General features: G+C 49.1%; 1 protein-coding gene across 2 annotated transcripts; it reads left to right on the forward strand.

Annotated features, from left to right (window-relative positions):
* Positions 1-597: 597 nt before the first annotated feature.
* On the forward strand, positions 598-14,983 carry NCF1 (neutrophil cytosolic factor 1). Of its 2 annotated transcripts, none has more exons than XM_027126189.1 (11): positions 598-726; positions 5,063-5,143; positions 7,811-7,886; positions 8,038-8,203; positions 9,237-9,292; positions 10,708-10,830; positions 11,333-11,440; positions 12,287-12,404; positions 13,716-13,820; positions 14,370-14,515; positions 14,706-14,983. In XM_027126189.1, the coding sequence occupies exons 1-11, from the start codon at positions 655-657 to the stop codon at positions 14,834-14,836; spliced, it is 1,182 nt and encodes a 393-aa protein (XP_026981990.1). In that variant the 5' UTR covers positions 598-654; the 3' UTR covers positions 14,837-14,983. The 2 variants fall into 2 exon arrangements, with proteins under 2 accessions (XP_026981990.1, XP_026981991.1); XM_027126190.1 differs by having other exon boundaries at positions 599-726; positions 14,709-14,983.
* Positions 14,984-20,235: the final 5,252 nt, after the last annotated feature.

Raw genomic sequence — 20,235 nt, forward strand, 5'->3', positions numbered from 1 at the left:
AGGCACCAGCTCTAGGGGTTGGGGCCAGAGCCCTTGTCAAAACAGGCCAAACCCTTCTCTCATGGGGCTCACATTCTGGTAGGGAAAGACACTGTAAAAACAAAAATGTGATGAGTGATCTGGAAAAAAAAAAAAAAAAAAGCAGGAAAGAGGGGTGGGGTCCGCATGAAGTTTTGCTATTTTATGTGAAGTTTATATCAAGGAAGGCCTCTCAGAGGAGGTGCCCTTTGAGTAGAAACCTGTAGAAGATGAGGGTGGGAGTTACAGGTGTGTGGGAGACGGGCCAGGTGGAATGGCTTGTGCAAAAGCCCTGAGATGGGAGCACCTGGAACGGAGGGGCCAGCGTGGCTGGTTCAGAGGAGCCAGGAGGAGAGAGCAGGGAGTCAGGCAACCCTCCTGCGGGGCCCTGTGGGCCACGGAGGGGACAATGATGGGCGTGTCCCCGCACAACTGCGTGCGTGAGACCACCCATGTCCGCACCACGGGAACCCGAGGAAGCCCAGAAACTGAAAGAAGAAGCAAAACCCTATCTGCACGTTCCCTGCCCCCTCCTGCCCGCGGCCCCGCCGCGACAGAGGCGACTTCCTTTTTCCAGCCTATTTAAGTCTCAGCCCGCAGCGCCCCGGAGAAGAGGGGGCCGCACGCAGCTCAGCCATGGGGGACCCCTTCATTCGCCACATCGCCCTCCTGGGCTTCGAGAAGCGCTACGTCCCCAGCCAGCACTACGTGAGTACCGGCCTGAGGCGCTCTGCGCGTGGGGACAGGACTGGCGGGGCGCAGGTGCCGGTCCCCGCGCAGCCCCGGGACTCCCGGCCCGAGACGCGGGCGGCCGAGGGGTGAGGGGGCGGGGCCGCGGCCAAGGCTCCCCGGCTCTGGGCCTCAGGCCGCCCGCCGGGGCCGCAGTCAATGTGCGCCCTTCAAAAGGTGCGCGCCGCCACCCGGGCCCTCGGTGCGAGGACAGCGGCTTGGCCCCCGGCCCCCGCCCGCCCACCCCACGCCCTGCTTCCCGCCGCAGCCCGGCGTCCCCTCTCCGCGCCCGGCGAGTGTCCCCGCGGCGGGAGAGCGCCCTGGTGGCGATCAGTTACATTAGAGTCGTGACCCCTCCTGTAGGGTGACACCACCACAGGGACCAGAGGAGTCCCCCCTCCTGCCCTGGGGGAGCTGGAGAAGTGCAGGCCCAGACATGGCCATCCCATCACGGGGTCCCCAAACCCAGAGGAAGGCCAGGGAGGGATCCAATTAGTAAATCGGCACTTGGAGTGTATGTGCCAAGACCCTGCTTTTTTAACTTTTAATTTTGAAATAATTTCAAATTTACAGAAATGTCCCCCAAAACACCAATAACTCCAATATTCCTTCACCCACGTTTCCTCTCTCCTTCTCTCACTCTCTGTCTCTCCCCCTCCGTCTCTTTGTCCCTCCTGCTTTCTCTCTCTCTGAATATACATTTTCTGAATCATTTGAGAGTTATTTGGAGACACTGTGTTTCTTTACCTCTAAGTATTTATTACAGGTGTGTATTTCTTAAAACCAAGGACGTTCTTTTACATAACCAAAGGTGTCAAAATGAGGAAATTAACACTGATAAAACACTGTTATGCAACCCGCAGACTTTATTCGGATTTTACCAATTGTCCTCTTGTCCCTCCGTAGGAAAATTTTTTCAGGTCAAGGATCCAATCCAAGATCACACAAATTAAAACAAACGAACAAAAACTATCCAGGATCACCTGTTGCATCTGAGTTGTCATGTCTCTTTGGCGTCTTTAAATCCAGATCAGTCTTAATCGGTCTTTGTCCTTCTCAACTTTGACTTTTTGAAGAGATGGGGCCAGTTATCTTGCAGAACACCCCTCGATTCGGGTGTGTCTGATACTTTGTTAGATCTTAGTAATGCAGGAACACCCCAGAAGTATTGATACGTTCTTTTCATGGATCGTATCAGGTGGCAGGTGATTTTGATTTGTTCCTTTATTGGTGATGTTAACTTTGATCACTGAGTCCTGGACGTGTCCTCCAAGTTTCTCTGCTGTAAAGTTACTCTTTTCCCCTTTGTAATTGATAACTAAACTATGGGGAGGTTATGTAAAGCTGTGTGAGTATCCTGTGCCTTATAGTATCTGTGTGACTCTTGCCTGAATCCCATTACTATAATGATTGCCAAATAATGATTTTTAAACTCTATCGGTCCTTCTGCATTTATTAGTTAACATTTTCCTGTGTCTTCCCTTCTTCCTTATTTATGTCAGTATAGATCCATGGATTCCTGTTTTATTCAGTGAGTTATAATCCAATACCATCATTACTTATTTTGATGCTCAGAATGTCCCAGATTTGGTGACTGGAGCTCCTTCAGGCTGGCTTCTGTACTTTTTTTTTTTTTTTTTTTTTAATATATCCTGTCATTCTTTTTTTTGCGGCAGGGGCGGTGGGGGACAGGGTACCTGGGTACATTCTTATGGCACAAAGTGGGCCAGCTTAACTTGGACTTTCCCAGCCCTAGTCCTGGACTCAAGCATTTCACTAAAGAGCCCTGGTTCTTTTTAGTGGGAGTGATATTAGAACCTAAGATCTGGAAGCTAGGTGTGCTCATTGCCACCAAGGTGTCATGGCTCATGACTGCCTTTCCAGTGGACAGACTGGAGGAAATAGCTATTTCATATCATCCGTGCTTCTCATCACTTTATGTATGTAGCTCCTTTTTCTCACTGCAGGAACCCTGGCTCCCAAAGAGATCAGTATATTCACTCTTCTGCTCAATTCTAAAATACGCATAAACTTGTTTCAGAATAATTACACCCACGCCACTATTAACAATAAACCTACTAACCTATTAAGTCAAATTTAAGTTTTCTTTGCAGTTCTTTTGGTCCTTTTGGACTGAGAATACTGAAAGTGATGCAACTAAAAGCTACTTGGATTCTTTTCCATTTTCCTTTAATATTTAGGTTATTACCCATTTTATATATAGTTAAGTTCATTTGTTTCTGTTTGTTTCCAACTTTAAAGTTAAAAAAATCCTTGTTGATTTAATTTTACTTCTAAATATGTAAAATATTAGCAGGTTCACCCATTTAAAGTGCACTATGGCTTTGGGTATATTTAAAGTTCTTCAACTATCACAACCATCTAATTTTTATCATCCCCGTTGGTAGCTATTCTTTTTATTCCCCAAGATTATATTCTGAGAAACTTCAAATATACAGCAAAGTTGAAAAAAATTTTTACAGCAAAACAAAACCAAACAAAAAACCCAACCAGGGACCTCCCTGGTGGTGCAGTAGTTAAGAATGTGCCTGCCAATGCAGGGGACACAGGTTCAAGCCCTGGTCCTGGAAGATCCCACATGCTGCAGAGCAACTAAGCCTGTGCACCACAACTAACTGAGCCTGCCCTCTAGAGCCCACAAGCCACAACTACTGAGCCCGTGTACTGCAACTACTGAAGCGTCTAGAGCCCATGCTCCACAACAAGAGAAGCCACCGCAATGAGAAGCCTGTGCACTGCAACGAAGAGTAGCCCCCATGCGCCACAACTAGAGAAAACCTGTGCACAGCAACGAAGACTCAACGCAGCCAAAAATAAATAATTAATTTAAAAAAAAACACAAAAAACCAAACCCAACCAGACATATGCTAACTATCTTGATTATACCATTAACATTTCCTATAGTACGTGCTTTATCATGTATGCCTCCATCCATCCATCCACCCATCAATCTATCTTATTTTTGGTGCATTTCAAGGCAAATTACAAACATCAGTACACTGTCCTAAATGTTGGGTTGGCCAAAAAGTTCATTCCGGTTTTCCCTTAAGACCTTACAGAAAAACCTGAACGAACTTTTTGGCCAACCCAGTACTTCAGCATGCGTATCACAACTAGAGTTCAGTATTTTTCTGTAGTTTTTTTTCTCTTTTGATGGAAAATTTATGTAAAATGAAACCCACAAATCTCAGAGATACATTGGTGAGATCTGACAGTACATCTCCCTACGTAACCCAAACTCTCATCAAGACGTAGACTGTAAAAAATAAAAAATAATAAAAAGAAAAAGATGTAGACCGTGACCATCACCCCATCTCACACCCCAGTCATTCCTCCCCATCCCCAGGTTTTTTCCACCTTAATTTAGAATGCTCTAGAATGTCATAGATACGGAATCATATGTAGCCTTTCACGCCTGGCTTATTTCACTCAGCATAATTTCATGATTTTGAGATTCATCCACATGGTTGCACATAGCAGTAATTTGTTCTTTTTTGCGGCTGAGTGGTATCCTCCTAACTATTTTTGCAGGCCTATTTTTCCTTCCTGAGGTTTTTTGTTTTGTTTTGTTCTTGTTTGTTTTTAAATAATGGCTTTTTTGATATACAATTCCCATGCCATACGATTAACCTATGTGAATTGTACAATTCAGTGGTTTTTAGGATACTCACAGAGTTGCACAACCGTCACTACAATTGATTTTAGAAGATTTTCTTCATCACCCATACCCGTTAGCAGTCAAACCTCAGCCCCCTTACCCCCAGCCCCGCCCAGCCCCTGGCAACCACTAATCTACTTTCTGTCTCAATAGATTTGTCTCTTTTGGACATTTTGTGTGTGTGTGTGTGTGTAGCCACATGCGTGGCTTGTGGGATCTCAGTTTTCCGACCAGGGACTGAACCTGGGACCTTGGCAGTGAAAGTGCAGAGTCCCAACCACTGAACCACCAGGGAACTCCCTGGACATTTCATAGAAATGGAACCGTACAACAGCTTACTGAGTTCTTGTGTTGTCTGAGACCAGCCCTTTCTGTATCTTACCTTCTGTTAACTCTCATACCAGCCTTAGCAGTGAGGTCCTACTTTTACCTCCAGTTTACAGATGAATTTGAGTTAATTTGAGAGAAGTCATCCCTCTTGCCCTGGGGACCATGAACTTGGTGCTCTTTCTATGGCCCAGGGTACCCCAAAGAGCATTCTCCCTCCCACCCCCAGTCCTGTGGGCTTCCACCATGGGGTGGGGGGCTGCCCAGGTGCATGGCTGAACGAGATGCCCCACCTCTACCGCCCCCCAGGTCTACATGTTCCTGGTGAAATGGCAGGACCTGTCTGAGAAGGTGGTCTACCGGCGTTTCACTGAGATCTACGAATTCCATGTGAGTGCCCTATGTTGGGGGTCCAGGGAGGGGATGCCACACTCAGTCCCAGTTCTGCCCTTTGGGAAGGGGAGCGGCCTAGGTGCTGACCAGGAGCTGAGGAACCCAGAGTCCCCCCGTCCCCTCCCAGCCCACAGATAAGGGGGCATTATTTTTTTTAACTTTAAAAAGCACTAAAGCAATTTTTATTTTGGTGAAATATACATAACATACATTTACCACTTTACCCATTTTAAGTGTACAAGCCAGTGGCATTAAGTACATTCACAATGTCACACAGCCAACACCACCACCCATTTCTGAATATGTCTGTCTTCCCAAACCAAAACTCTGCACCCATTCCACAGGATCTCAAGGGGGCCGTCTCAAGGGCCCTGCTTGCTCTGTCCCTGCAGGGGACAGCCTGCCAGTGTCACCACCACAGGTGTCATCCTAGGAGCTTGCTCTTTCACTCACCGTCACTGGCCTGATGAGGACCCCTGGTGGATTAGAAGGAGGGCGGATGATCCTGACACCCAAGAAACCGGGTCCTCTTGCTTTGTGGGTGCCTGTTATCACCAAGGTTTACATGAGAGAATCCCTCAGGGTTCCCAACACCAGTGGCTGGTTGGACAAAATTGGGGGTGGTCATTGGGGGTCACAGTGCACACAGTGCTGGGTCCTGGTCTAAGACAGGGTCATATGGATGGAGGGACCACAAAAGCCAGATGGGTTCCCCCAGGGCCCACTCCACACGCAGGGCCCTCCTTAACCAGGGAAGGGGCTTCAGGAAGCGTGCAGGTTCCTGCACTTCTCTTGTGTGAATTATTTAAAGTGAAATGCAGATAAATGCAAAGAAAACTGTAACCAGCCTTGTACACCCAGCACCTGGAGTCACAGCTGATATCACTGGGCCGTTTGCTATAAGGCGTTTTTTTGTTTGTTTGTTTTAAAATTCATTTTATTTTTGGCTACGTTGGGTCTTCATTGCTTCGCGCAGGCTTTCTCTAGTTGTGGGAACGGGGTCTACTCTTCGTTGCAGTACGCAGGCTTCTCACTGCGGTGGCTTCTCGTTGCAGAGCACGGGCTCTAGGCATGTCAGCTCAGTAGTTGTGGCTCGAGGGCTTGAGAGCACAGGCTCAGTAGTTGTGGCACATGGGCTTAGTTGCTTCGCGGCTTGTGGGATCTTCCCAGACCAGGGCTCGAACCCGTGTCCCCTGCATTGGCAGGCGGGTTCTTAACCACTGTGCCACCAGGGAAGCCCTAAGGTGTTTTTAAGATAAGGTGTTTTTAAGATAAAGGAGATAAAACATTACAAAAGCAGTGGAAGTCGCCCTTCATCTCACATCCCGTCCCAGCTCCTACCCTGGGTGGCCACACACACACACACACACACACACGCACACGCACACACACACACACACACACACGCACAGCACAGAAACAACATGCAGTAGTGTGGAGCCTGCATTTTCTGTAGTGCATATAAATGCCATCAGTGTGCTTTTTGCCTCTTTCTCAATCTTATTACTGTCACTAGGTTACTTTTTTTCTTTTTTGCTGTACGCGGGCTTCTCACTGTTGCGGCCCCGCCCGCTGCGGAGCACAGGCTCCGGACGCGCAGGCTCAGCGGCCATGGTTCACGGGCCCAGCCGCTTTGCTGCATGTGGGATCTTCCCGGACCAGGGCACTAACCTGTGTCCCCTGCATCGGCAGGCGGACTCTCTACCACTGCGCCACCAGGGAAGCCCACTAGGTTACATTTTTTGAGACTAGTCCATGCTGATACTTTGTGGGGCTTCATCTCACCTCTTTAAACTGTTCTGGGTTATTCCATTGTAGGATTAGCTTCTTTTATTAATTGGTCGACTCATTCATTCATCCAACCACTATTTATTGAGCACCAACTAAGTACCAGGCACTTTCTACTTAGTGAGAAGGAAATGCTGCTGAAAGGCATAAAAGACAGATGCAAATCCTTGCCCACCCTAGTAGACCTTATGTTCTAGTGGAGGAGTCAGGATAACAGACAAACAAAAAAATAAGTAACTTATATAGTACGTTAGATGGTCCTTAGAATTACAGAGAAAAATAAAGCAGGGAGGGGAGGTGGGAAGGGTGGGACAAGGAAGGACAGTTGTCAGGGAGGAGGCCTCACTGAAGTGGGAGATATCTGAGCAAGGACTTGAAGAAGGAGAAAGAGAGAGAGAGAGTGAGCTATGGATCTGTGTGGGGGAAGAATGGGAATCGCACATGCAAAGGCCCTGGGGCAGGAGTGGGCCTGGAGCATTCAAGGGTGGCTGGAGCAGAGTGAACAGCGGGAGAGTGGGGCAGGAGAGGTGAGCAAGGCAGGCAGAGGCAGGTCACATGGTGCTGGATTGAGGACAGACAAGGGAGGGGGAGGGGTGAGTGACCTAAGAAGGTTATAATAACCAGACCCGGTGGAAGCTCAGACCAGGGTGGTGGCAGCAAGTGTAGTGAGAAGAATCAGATTCTGAATAGATTTGGGGAGCAGAACCGAAAGAATTTGCTGATGGATTGGATGTGAGGTGGAAGAGAAAGAAGAATCCAGGATGCCACCAGGAGCTTCTAGCCTGAGCAATTGGAAGGGTATTTAGGTCATGTCCAATTTTGTGTTTTACAGTGCTGTAATAAAACAGATTCCTTCACATCTGCTTTTCTGTCTAGAAAATCTTAAAGGAGATGTTTCCTATCGAGGCAGGGGACATCAACTCAGAGAACAGGATCATACCCCACCTGCCAGGTGAGGAGCAGGCCTGAGTCACCTGGGCAGGCTCACCTGTTCCAGCTCCCCTCACCTGCCCTCCAATCGCCCCTTCCACTCCCACCCTCTCCGGACTTGACCTTTCGAGTGTGCTCACTGGTCCTCTGGTGCCCCTCCCTGGTCCGCCCAGCCCCGCGGTGGTTTGATGGGCAGCGGGTGGCCGAGAGCCGCCAGGGCACCCTCACCGAGTACTGCAACTCACTCATGAACCTGCCTGTCAAGATCTCCCGCTGCCCCCACCTCCTCAACTTCTTCAAGGTGCGCCCTGACGACCTCAAGCTCCCCACGGACAGCCAGTGAGTGGCGGGAGGAGGAAAGGTGGTGGTCAGACCCTTGCCTGGAGCGGGTGGGACTATCCCCATGTTACACAGGAGGAGCCTGAGGCTCAGAGAGGGGAAGTGACTTGCCCAAAGTCACACAGCAGGGAAAGCCAAGGAGGCAGGATTCCAACTCTGGACACCCCCAGCATCCCTGCCAAGTTTCTACCTGGACCCCTCTGAGCCTCAGGGTGCTGGGGGTCGGGGGGAGGCACTGTGGGCTGGGGGTCTAAGGTCCTAAGTCCTTGTCCTGACTCTGAGGCTGCCTGGCCGTGGGACCTGGAGCCTTCTGAAAGCAGCTTCCCCTTCTGTGACCGGGTGGTGAGGGCCAGATGCAGTAGTGGGTGCTGGGAAGAGTGCTTACAAACTGTGAAGTGTGGAGCCCCCGAGAGGACGTGGGGGGCCGGTGGCCTCTGTTCCTTCCTGAGCTTGTCTCAGGCCCCTGCCTATCCTTTGTCACCTCATTCTCTGCCTGCCCTCGCCCCAGGGATCTCCTGTGCTCAGGGCCCTGCGTGGACAGCATCGGAGATGCTGATGAGATCTCGCGGGAATGTGCTGCGGAAGGTCCTTCTCTCTGTCCCCCTCTGGTACTGAGTGCTGGGGGAGGCCTGGAGGACAGGGCTGCCGTAGAGACAGCAGGGCTCCAGCCAGTGCTTCTGGACCCTTGAACACATCCCTGGTCCTGGGCGGGGCAGTTCCCACTGGCCCTGGGGTTAGGGGCGCCCACTCCTGTTGGCTTCCCTCTCGAGGCTCCAGCAGAAGGGAGCTGGCCCACGAACCTTCTCCTTTGGGTCTGCAGGAGGCTGGGGCCCCTCCTCGGGCTGGCTGAGCAGAGCCTGTCCTCCTCAAAGCCCTGTCCTTCTAGTCCAGTTGCTACCTTCTCTCTGCGGCGGCCCCCATTTCCCACATTCCTTCTGGGAACTTTCTTGGCAAGTTCTTCTGTAGGTCTGCCCGGAGCATGCTGTTCTCCAGGGGAAGCTGAGCGTCTAACCCAGACTGTTCTCTGATGCAGGGTGAAAAAGCCAGAGACATACCTGATGCCCAGAGATGGCAAGAGTAATGCTGCAGGTGAGAGGCCGGGGTCAGCCAAGTGAGGGTCACCCTAAGGGACTGCTGACACCATCAGGGACCCTGAGCTCGGTGTGTGCAGGGAAAAGAGCAGGAGTTGAGAGCAGCTGTGAAGGGTCTTGGTGGCTGCACTGAAGTGTTGGGGTCTTTGAGGGTCACTGGTCAGTGAAGGGGGCTCACCTCCATGGCTGCAGCGCCCAGCACAGACCCTGGCTCCCAACAGCATATAGGATGTTCTGGCTGAATGAATGAACAGATTTAGGGGCAGAAGTGGCTTTTAGGGGTGACTCAGGGGCATGACAGTATCTAGTCTTTATTGCACGATAATTATTAATAACATTACCTAACATTTATCGAGCACATACCCTGTGCCAGGCGCTATTTTAAATGTTTTCCATGTATTAACTCATGTAATCATCTCTATAATAGTATGAAATAGGTACAACTGTGCTATTATCCCCATTTTGCAACTGGACAACACTGAGGCTTGATTTAAGTTGAGATTCTTGACAAGGGACACACAGCTACTAAATGTGGAGCACGATTTCAGCCAGTCGGTGGGACACACGGTCAAGTACTCTGGGCTACTCAAAGTGTGGTCCAGTGACCAGCAGTGTCTTAGGTCAGGCTGCTATAACAAAGTGTCATAGAGTGGGTGGCTTAAATAGGAGAAATGAATTTTCTCATAGTTCTGGAGGCTGGAAGGCTGAGATCAAGTTGTGGGTAGGTTTGGGTTCCTCTGAGGCCTCTCTCCTTGGCTTGCAGACGGCTGCCTTGTTGCTTTGTCCTCACATGGCCTTTCCTCTGTGCATGCAGCTCCCTGGTGTCTTTTCCTCTTCCTATAAGGACACCAGTCCTATTGGATCAGGGTCCCACCCTTATGACCTCATTTAACCTTAATCACCTCCTTGAAGGTTTTATCTCCAAATACACTCATATTCTAAGGTACTGGGGGTTAGGGCTTCAACATATGAATTTGGGGGTGCGGGGACACAATTCAGCCCATAACAGGCGGCAGCAGTACTGCCTGGGGGCTGGTTAGACATGTAGCCCCTCAGGTCCCACCAGAGGCCTGTGGAATCAGCACCTGTGTTTCCGCAAGATCCCCGGGTGATTTGTGTGCACCTTGAAGCTGAGAAGGGCTGCTCGCTACCCACATCAAATGAGAAAGAGACCGTGTGTAAAGTGTGTGACCAGTGTCTGGAACACACTGGGTGCTCAATAAGTGCAGGGCTGCGAAGACTACCTTGTCTTTGCTGCTTTCCAGTATACAGGGCACGTCTACCCCTGGCCTGTCCGGAGCTGGGTGGGGACGGGATGCCAGTGCCTGTTCAGGTGGCCTACACAGGGCCCACAGGGGAGAGCCAGGACGAGGCGCCAACAATGTCCACTCACCCTGCCCTCCCTCTACCCAGACATCACGGGCCCCATCATCCTGCAGACGTACCGCGCCATCGCTGACTATGAGAAGAGCTCAGGCTCCGAGATGGCTCTGGCCACAGGCGACGTGGTGGATGTCGTGGAGAAGAGCCAGAGTGGTCAGCCTCCCCGCCCAGCCTGGACCGCCCTCCCCTGGTGCCTGGGCCCATGGCTACAGGCCCCCACCAAGGCTCTGCCCCCCAGGCAGCCCCAGGCCTCCTCCCCGCCTGGCCCACCGGGGGGCTCTGGCTCCTTCAGGGGCCCTGACTGTTCTCCCCACACTGTGGGTCACCCTCTCTCTGAGAGTGTACCCCAGGGCAGCTCTGGGGATCTGCACACATTCTGGGCTGTGACTGTGCGTCTCTGGGGGTTATATCCGGGTGGACAGGTGAACTTCTCACCATGTGTGTGATGTGGGTTCTGAGCTGTAGTTCTGTGACCCTGTGGGTACTGCTGTGTGTGATTTTGGTGGAGAGTGTGGTGAAGGTGACATTTCTGGATCTGAGTGTTGGACACCTGTGTGTCTGTGTCTGAGTGCTCTCACCCACCCCTACCCCCCGCCGATGGCTGAGGGAGGCTCCCAGGCCCGCCCAGACCTACCGCCCCGTATCCCTGGCACAGGCTGGTGGTTCTGCCAAATGAAGACAAAGCGCGGCTGGGTCCCGGCGTCCTACTTGGAGCCCCTGGACAGTCCCGATGAGGCAGAAGACCCAGAACCCAACTATGAAGGTGCCCCTCCCCTCCTTGGCCTCAGGGGTGGGAGAGAGGGGCAGGATTGAAGAGCCAGAAGTGACTGCTTTGGGGTCAGACATGACTGTGGGCTGGGCAGGAGGGGAGGCAGGGCTGAGACCCTAGGTTGGGTCTAGGTGGGGTAGGAGGTGGTGCCCTTGGTCAGGACAGGGGGAACCAGGAGGTAGAATAGAGGTGAGGGGGATAAGGTCAGCCTGGGACACAGTGTGGCAGCCAGCCTGGGGCTGGGTCCAGTGGGAAGCTGCATGATGAGCCAAACTGAGGCTCAGGAAGGAGGGCTGCCTGGAGGTGGGGGCATTATGGCTGACTAGAATGGAAAAACTGGCAGCCCCTGGGCTGGATGGGTCCCACGTGGGGTTTGAAAAATTTAGTATTGGTTGCCCGTAATTTGCAATAGAAAGATCTTACAATTTTATATGGATTTATGACTCCTCTTTAAAAATTGGGAAAGGCGTGTGTATTGGGCCTGCAGCCCCACATGCCAATAGTGGACTGGAGTTGAGTAGCTCAGGTGCCACTGGATGGGTGCTCTACCTCTGCACTTTCTGCCTAGCCACTCCTCGTGTGCAGGTGCCTGGCCAGGTCTCTGCAGTCATGGGTGCTCCTGGCCTCTGGTGTGGGTGATGGTGGGTAGGAGCGGGCGAGCTCCCCTGGGTAGAGTAGGCAGAGGGCACAAGTCCAGAGTGTCTCCACGAGGAGGGGGGAGGGCTGGAGGAGAGAGGTCCTGGGCTCCAGCTGGAGGAAGCCCCAGGCCCAGAGAGGAGGGGCGGGGTGGCGAGCCCTGTGCTGGTGGGGGGCTTCACACTCTGACCCTCCTCTCTCCAGGTGAGCCCTACATCACCATCGAAGCCTACACTGCCCTATTGGAGGATGAGATATCTTTGGAGCAGGGCGAAACCATCGAGGTCATTCATAAGCTCCTGGATGGCTGGTGGGTCATCAGGTAGGAGAGCTGTGCCCTCCCTCCCACTGCACCTGCCCTGAGAGTCAGCCTGGCCTGGGGTTGGGCCTGCGTAGGCTCAGTGCCGACTTGACTGTGTGACTCTGGGTAGGCCACTGCCTCTCTCTGGGCTGTTTCCATTTTGGAAGCAGACTCGTGATAATCCCAGCCTGCCCGTGTCTCAGGGTTCAGTGTCCTTGTCTGAGTGGGCACACCTTTCCTTTGTGACTTGGGGTCACGTCCCCTGACCAGTCCATCTATTCATTCTCCAGCAACACAATTAATTGTATTAATTATTATATTTGATAGCTGCTAGAGCAGACCCTGTCATCCCTTTTCCTTTTAAAATCCTTCATTGCAATTTCCATCTGTTTATTCCTCCAAGTGAACGTAGGAATACTAACTTGCTTTCCTGGTTCTGGGGAAAGCAGAATCCCAGGGTCTTGCACATGATTTCAGAGCCCTGAGTCACAGGGCCCATCCGTGACCCCAGTGAGCTTGTGGCCACAACACCCCCCCCATCAGCGTGGCCCTTGGCTGGGGACTTTGAGGCAGGATTTCTCAACCTTTTATTTTTAAAATTTTATTGGCATATAGTTGCTTTATAGTGTTGTGTTAGTTTCTGCTGTACAGCAAAGTGAATTAGTTTTTTGACCCAAACTCAGTTAACCCCCATTATGCACCCTGAGACAATGTTTGTGAGTCTCCCACCAGCCAAGAAGAATCAGAGTTTTACAGAGTGAGGTTTGTATTATGCAAAGGCTGTTGTTTTTTTACTACCAAATGCAGTAGTGAGAATGGAAAGAAAAAGCTTCTCAACAAATGGCGCTGGAACAACTGGATATCCCTATGGGGGGAAAAAATTAACCTAGATCCCTGCCTCACACCATACACCTTTATTTGGAACATTTCACAGATTTTACCAAGCACAAAACCCAAAACTAAGAAGCTTTTGGAAGAAAGCATAAGGGAACTTGGTGACCTGGAGGTACGCAGAAGTTTCTTAGGACACAGAAGGCAATCACCATGAAAGAAAAAACTGACAAATACAATATTGCAGATGTTTTGTAGCAAACACCTGTCCCTGGGGAGATGGATCTGCTAACTTCCTCCCCCTCCCAGGGTCACAACTGGGAAGGCCTGTGTGGCATTGATGAGGAAACTGAGGCACACAGGTGCAGGGTCTGGTGTTGGCTGCCGTGTTTGCAACCTCCCAGCTGCCTTGACCCCCAACTGTTTAGCGGGAGCCTTGACCCCATGTCTGAGGCCCCGCCCCTGCAGCTGCTCAGGCCTCAAGGGCTGCCTCTGTTGCAGGAAAGAAGATGTCACAGGTTACTTCCCATCCATGTACCTGCAACAGGCAGGGCAGGACACAGACCAGGCCCAAAGCCGGATCAAGAGGGGAGCGCCGCCCCGCAGGTGAGCAAGAGCCCCCGGGGCGGGGCTGAGGAGGGTATACCACGGCTTCCGTCTGTCTGTCCAGGCCCTGGATAGGCAGTGCTGGGGCAGGGGAGATGGTGCAGGGGCGCTCAGCCTGGCGGGGTAGGCAGCACCCTCACTGGATGGAGGCCCCCTCCCACACTCTGGGGCTGGCACGGGGGCGGTGGGAAAGCAGAGGTGTGAGACGGAGGTGGCGGCTCCGATGCCTAGAGTCCTCGGGATGGCCCGTGAGGGCTGCGGCAGTTCGGAGGGCTTTCCTGGGGAGGGGGTAGGCTGGAGACTGGTGAGGGGTGTGGGAAATGGGCCTGGGCTCTGAGTCAGGGCAGGGGTCCGCGTCGGTGAGGGACAGTCGCCTTCATGCCCCGCCCAGGCTGTGCTGGACCCCCCCACCCCGCCTCCTTCCCACTCTCAACCTCCCCGGGCTAGTCTTTGGACTCCAGGGGTGGCCATGAGAGTCCCCTCGGGCAGGGACGCAGGAAGGGCAGGGACGTGGAGCGCTGACCAAAGCCCCTGTCCTGCTGTGCCCAGGTCGTCCATCCGCAACGCGCACAGCATCCACCAACGGTCACGGAATCGCCTCAGCCAGGACACCTATCGGCGCAACAGTGTCCGTTTTTTGCAGCAGCGCCCCCGCGGGGCGCGGCCGGGGCCCCGGAGCCCAGGGAGCGTGCTGAGTGAGTGAGGGCGGGGGCCTGGGGGCAGGGCCTGAGTCTGGGGGCGGGCCCCGGGGCGGGCCGGAGGTGAGGAGGGATGTGGCCAGCATCGAGGGTGATGAGAGGCGGGGCCTTGAGGGGTGGGGCCTGAAAAGTGAAGAGAGGCGGGGCCGAGCAGGCGGGGCGGGCCTCAGCTGGCGCTGTCCTCCAGCAGAGGAGGAGGAATCGCTCAAGACCGAGCGCCCCAAGCCGCAGCCGGCCGTGCCCCCGAGGCCCAGCGCAGACCTCATCCTGCACCGCTGCAGCGAGAGCACCAAGCGGAAGCTGGCCTCCGCCGTCTGAGGCCGCCCCCACATGTCGCTCTTCCCACCTCCAGCCCCTATCCCTGTATATACATGTATAGAGCCTGAGGTTTGGCAGCAGACGGCAGCCCTTGGCCCCGCCCCACCTAGCTATTCGCCACCCTTAATAAATGTTGCTTGGAGTGGACTGATGGTTTGCAAAGTCGCGCTGCGGGCTGCGCAACACCCTTGGTATTTCTAGAAATAGGACTGAAGGCTGTGAGCTCTATTGGGGGAAGGTGCAAGAACTGAGGTCCGGTTGCATACTTTACTGGCCTTGCCCAAGTCCAAGTTTGCACAAGGCCAAGTGCAAGAGGAAACCCCAGTCCCCTCTGACTGTTTGTCTGACAGACTGCCTGCTTGAACTCTGGCCTCACTGCAGAAGAGTTCTGAAGAAGAGTAGACACAGTACATAGTTGGGAGGGGAGGTGAGCCAGGGCCCTAGGTGACCTTGTGTGTGCACCCTGATTACCAAAAATAATGTAATTTAGGTATAGGGAGACACACCTTAGATGTAGGGACATAACACAAAGTGAAAGTGAAGGGATGGAAAAAGATACTTCATGCAAATGGAAACCGAAAGACAGCTGGAGTAGCTATACTTAGATAGAACAAAGACTGTAATAAGAGACATTGGCACTACATAACAATAAAGGGGTCAATCCAATAAGAGGGTATAACCTTTGTAAATATTTATGCACCCAACATAGGAGCACTAACATATATAAAGCAAATATTTACAGACCTAAAGGGAGGAATAGACAGCAATACAATAATAGTAGGGGACTTTAATACCTCATTTACATCAATGGATAGGTCATCCAGACAGAAAATCAATAAGGATTTTCCAAGATAAATCATATGTTAGGCCATAAAACAGATTTTAACAAATTTAAGAGGACTGAAGTTATATCAAGCATATTTTTTCTAGCCACGATGGTATGAAACTAGAAATTAATTACATGAAGAAAAGTGGAAGACTCACAAACATGTGGAGATTAAACAAGTTATGAACAACCAGTGGGTCAAAGAAGAAATCAAAAAGAGAAACAACAACAACAACAAAATACCTTGAGAAAATGGAAATGTAACATACCAAAATTTATGAGATGTAGTAAACACAGTTCTAAGAGGGAAGTTCATAGCAATAAATGCTTACCTCAAGAAACAAGAAAAGTCTCAAACAACCTAACTCAACACCCCAAGGAACTAGAAAAAGAAGAACTAATGAAGCCCAAAGTTGGTAGAAGGAAGGAAGGAACAAAAATTAGAGCAGAAATAAATGAAATAAAGACTGAAAAGAATAGAAAAGATCAGTGAAACTAAGAGCCGGTTCTTAGAAAAGATAAACAAAACTGACAAACTTTTAGCTGGACTCAGCAAGAAAAAAAGAGAGAGGACTCAAAATCAGAAATAAATGAGGAGATGTTACAACTGATACCAAAGAAATACAAAGGATCATAAATGACTACTGTGGGGACTTCCCTGGTGGCGTAGTGGTTAAGAATCCGCCTGCCAATGCAGGGGACATGGGTTCGAGCCCTGGTCTGGGAAGATCCCACATGCCACGGAGCAACTAAGCCCACGAGCCACAGCTACTGAGCCCACACGCTGCAACTACTGAAGCCTGCGCGCCTAGAGCCCATGCCGTGCAACAGGAGAAACCACCGCAATGAGAAGTCTGTGTACTGTAACGAAGAGTAGCCCCCCCTCGCCGCAACTAGAGAAAGCCCAGCAACATGCAGCAACGAAGACCAAACACAGCCAAAATAAATAAATTTATTATTTTTTAAGTTTACTATTCTTGAAAAATCAAAATAAATAAATAAATAAATGACTACTGTGAACAATTATATGCCAAACTAGAAGAAATGGATAAATTGGACAACCAAGAAAAAAATGGATAAATTGCTAGAAACATACAACCTACAAAGACTGTGATGAAACAAATCTGAATGGACCAATTATTAGCAAGGAGACTGAATCAGCAATAAAAAAGTCCCCCAAAACAAAAGTCCAGGACCAGATGACTTCACTGGTGAATTCTACCAAATATTCTTCTCAAACTCTTCCAAAAAATATGAGGGAAACTCTTTCATATTTTATGAGGCCAGCATTACCCTGATACCAAAACCAGACAAGGATGCCACAAAAAAAGAAAATTGCAGGCCAGTATCCCTGATTACCATAGATGCAAAAATCTTCAAAAAAGTATTAGCAAATAGAATTCAACAATACCTTAAAAGGATAACACACCATGATCAAGTAGGATTTACTCCAGGCATGCAGTGAGGGTTCAATGTTCACAAATCAGTCAATGATACACCACATTAACAGAGCAAAGGATAAGAATCATATGATCATTTCAATAGATGCAGAAGAAGCATGTGACAAAATTCATTTAGAATGAAAACACTCAAAGCAGGTATAGAGGGAACATACCTCAACATAGTAAAGGCCACATATGACAAGTTCATAACTAACATCACACTCAATGGTGAAAAGCTAAAAGCTTTTCCTCTAAGACCAGGAACAAGACAAGGTTGCACACTCTCACCAATTTTATTCAACATAGTATTGGAAGTCTTAGCCAGAGCAATCAGGGAAAAAAAACGACGAAATAAAAGACATCCAAATTAGAAAGGAAGAAGTAAAACTGTCACTATTTGCAGATGACATGATATATGTAGAAAACCCTAAAGACTCCATTAAAAACTCTTAGTACTAATAAACAACTTTAGTAAAGTTGGAGGATACAAAATCAACACAAACATCTGCTGCATTCCTTTATGCTTATAATGAACTATCAGAGTGAGAAACTATCAGAAGACAATCCCATTAACAATTGAATCAAAAAGAATAAAACACCTAGGAATAAATTTAACCAAGGAGGTGAAAGACCTGTATATTGAAAACTATGAGACATTAATGAAAGAAATTGAAGAAGACTCAAAAAATAGAAAGATATTCTGTGCTCATGGATTGTAAAAATTAATTTTGTTAAAATATCCATACTACCCAAAGCAATATACAGATTCAATGCAATCCCTATCAAAATTGAATGGTATTTTTCACAGAAATTTCACAGAAATAGTACAAACAATCCTAAAATTTGTATGGAACCAAAAAGACCCCAAATGGCCAAAGCAATCTTGAGAAAAAAAGAACAAAGCTTGAGGCATCACACACCCCAATTTCAAACTATGTTACAAGGCTATAGTAATTAAAACAGTATGGTATTGGCATTAAAACAGGTGCATAGATCAATGGAACAGAGTAGAGAACCCAGAAATAAACTCATGCATATATGGTCAGTTAATTTACAACAAAGGAGCCAAGAATATGTAATGGGGACAGAACAGTCTTCAGTAAATACTGTCTGGGAAAATTGGACAGCCACATGCAAAGGAATGAAACCGGACCACTATCTTACACAATACGCAAAAACTGATGACCAACTTAAGTGTAATACCTGAAAACATAAAGCTCCTAGAAGACAACATAGACAGTAAACTACTAGTATAGGTCTCGGCGATGAGTTTTTGAATCTGCACCAAAGGCAAAAGCAACAAATGCAAAAATAAACAAGTGGGACTACATCAAACTAAAGGCTCCTGCACAGCAAAATAAACAATAAACAAAATGAAAAGGCAGCCTACAGAATGAGAGAAAATAACTGCAAATCATATATTTGATAAGGGGTTAATATCCAAAATATATGAAGAACTCATATAACTCAATATCAAAAACAAACAATCCAATTAAAAAATGGACAGAAGATCTGAATGGACATTTCTCCAAGGAAGACATACAGATGGCCAACAGGTACATGAAAAGATGCTGAACATCATTCATTCAGGGAAATACAAATAAAAACCACAATGACACAGCACCTCATACCTGTTAGAATGGCTATTATCAAAAAGACAAAAAAATAACAAGTGTTGGCAAGGATGTGGAGAAAAGGGAAGACTTGTGCACCGTTAGTGGGAATGTAAATTGGCTCAGCCACTATGGAAAACAGTATGAAGTTTCCTCAAAAAAATTAAAAATAGAACTATCATATGATCCAGTTATTCCATTAGAATCTGGGTATTATGAGAAGAAAATGAAAACACTAAAGATAACTGCACCTTGATGTTCATTGCAGCATCATTTACGATAGCCAAGATATGGAAACAACTTAAGCGACCATCAATGGATGACCAGATAAAGAAATTGTGGCATAAATACACAATGGAATATTATTCAGCCATAAAAAATAATAAAATCTTGCCACTTGCAACAAAATGGGTGGACTTTGAGGGCATTATGCTAAGTGAAATAAGTCAGACAGAGAAAGACAAATACTGTATTATCTCTCTTATATGTGGAGTCTAAAAGACAAAGAAAGAAACAAAAAACAACCAAGCTCTTGGATACATTAAACAGATTGGTGGTTGCAATAAGTGGAGGGTGGGTGGGGGTGGAAGAAATGGGTGAATTGTTATTTACTTATTTCTTTATTTTAGTTTATATAAATTGAATAAACCTTTTTTTTTAACTGGCAAATATAAACAGGAGAGTATAATTGATCTCTCATTCCAGATTCAGTTGAAAATAGCCATCCTGGGGCCATTGCTAAGGTACAGAAAGGGCACAGAAATTTAGACGTCTACCCAGTTTTCACTCCCTGAGACATAGTGGGGGTCTTGGCTAATAGAGCTGTGAATATTCAGTGAAGGACAATAGTTTATCACACACGCAAAGAATTATAATTTAGCTATAGGGAGGGGCGCCTCTGATTATTCACTGAGAGCCTGCCCAGTTAGGAGGTTGTACCAGAAAGCGATTATTCACCACCCACCCCAGCACTGCTGCTAGCCCATGGCCTCCAAGTCTTTGCTGGTGGGTCTGTCCCCAAATGCAAAGATACCACGATGCAAACAGGAGCTGCAAATCTCATAAAAGATGCAGCTTGTCTCGAAGGCCATGGGTAGCATGGAGAGCTTCTCTTCCTGTGTGGGAAGCAGCATATGAGGCTGGACAAAGCTGGTCACTTAGAGATAAGAGGAAATGGGTTTCTCCCAGTCTTGGCTCAGTCATATGGGTGACCATGCTGGTCAAGCCACTTGGCCCAGCACACACTACAGGCAGAGAAGGAACCTGGGAACCCCGGGAGTTGAATCAAAGCAGAACAGCCCCATGAATGGTCCAGCCAACAGAAGGCAGCCCAGACTGAACGCTGAGGTCACCTCCCTTTTACCCGATGGGCTAACCACCCGGGAGCCACACGTGACAATGATGAGCGGGGGCTCTATGACAGATGCCTGCCAGGTCTCCACGTAAGCATGGTGGCTGCTTAGAAAAGGAAGAACATGGACCTTGGAGTCACATGAACCTGGGTCTGAATCCTCTCCT

The sequence above is a fragment of the Aethalodelphis obliquidens genome, unplaced genomic scaffold (assembly GCF_003676395.1).
Source record: "Aethalodelphis obliquidens isolate GAN/ISIS:26980383/991018 unplaced genomic scaffold, ASM367639v1 scaffold30, whole genome shotgun sequence".
Lineage (NCBI taxonomy): Eukaryota > Metazoa > Chordata > Mammalia > Artiodactyla > Delphinidae > Aethalodelphis > Aethalodelphis obliquidens.

Bases quoted from the DNA above. Each gene is read 5' to 3' on its own strand.
- NCF1 (XM_027126189.1), top strand. From the start codon at position 655: ATGGGGGACCCCTTCATTCGCCACATCGCCCTCCTGGGCTTCGAGAAG. The intron at 727-5,062 runs GTGAGTACCGGC...ACCGCCCCCCAG, and splicing joins ACGTCCCCAGCCAGCACTAC to GTCTACATGTTCCTGGTGAA. The intron at 9,293-10,707 runs GTGAGAGGCCGG...CCCTCTACCCAG, and splicing joins TGGCAAGAGTAATGCTGCAG to ACATCACGGGCCCCATCATC.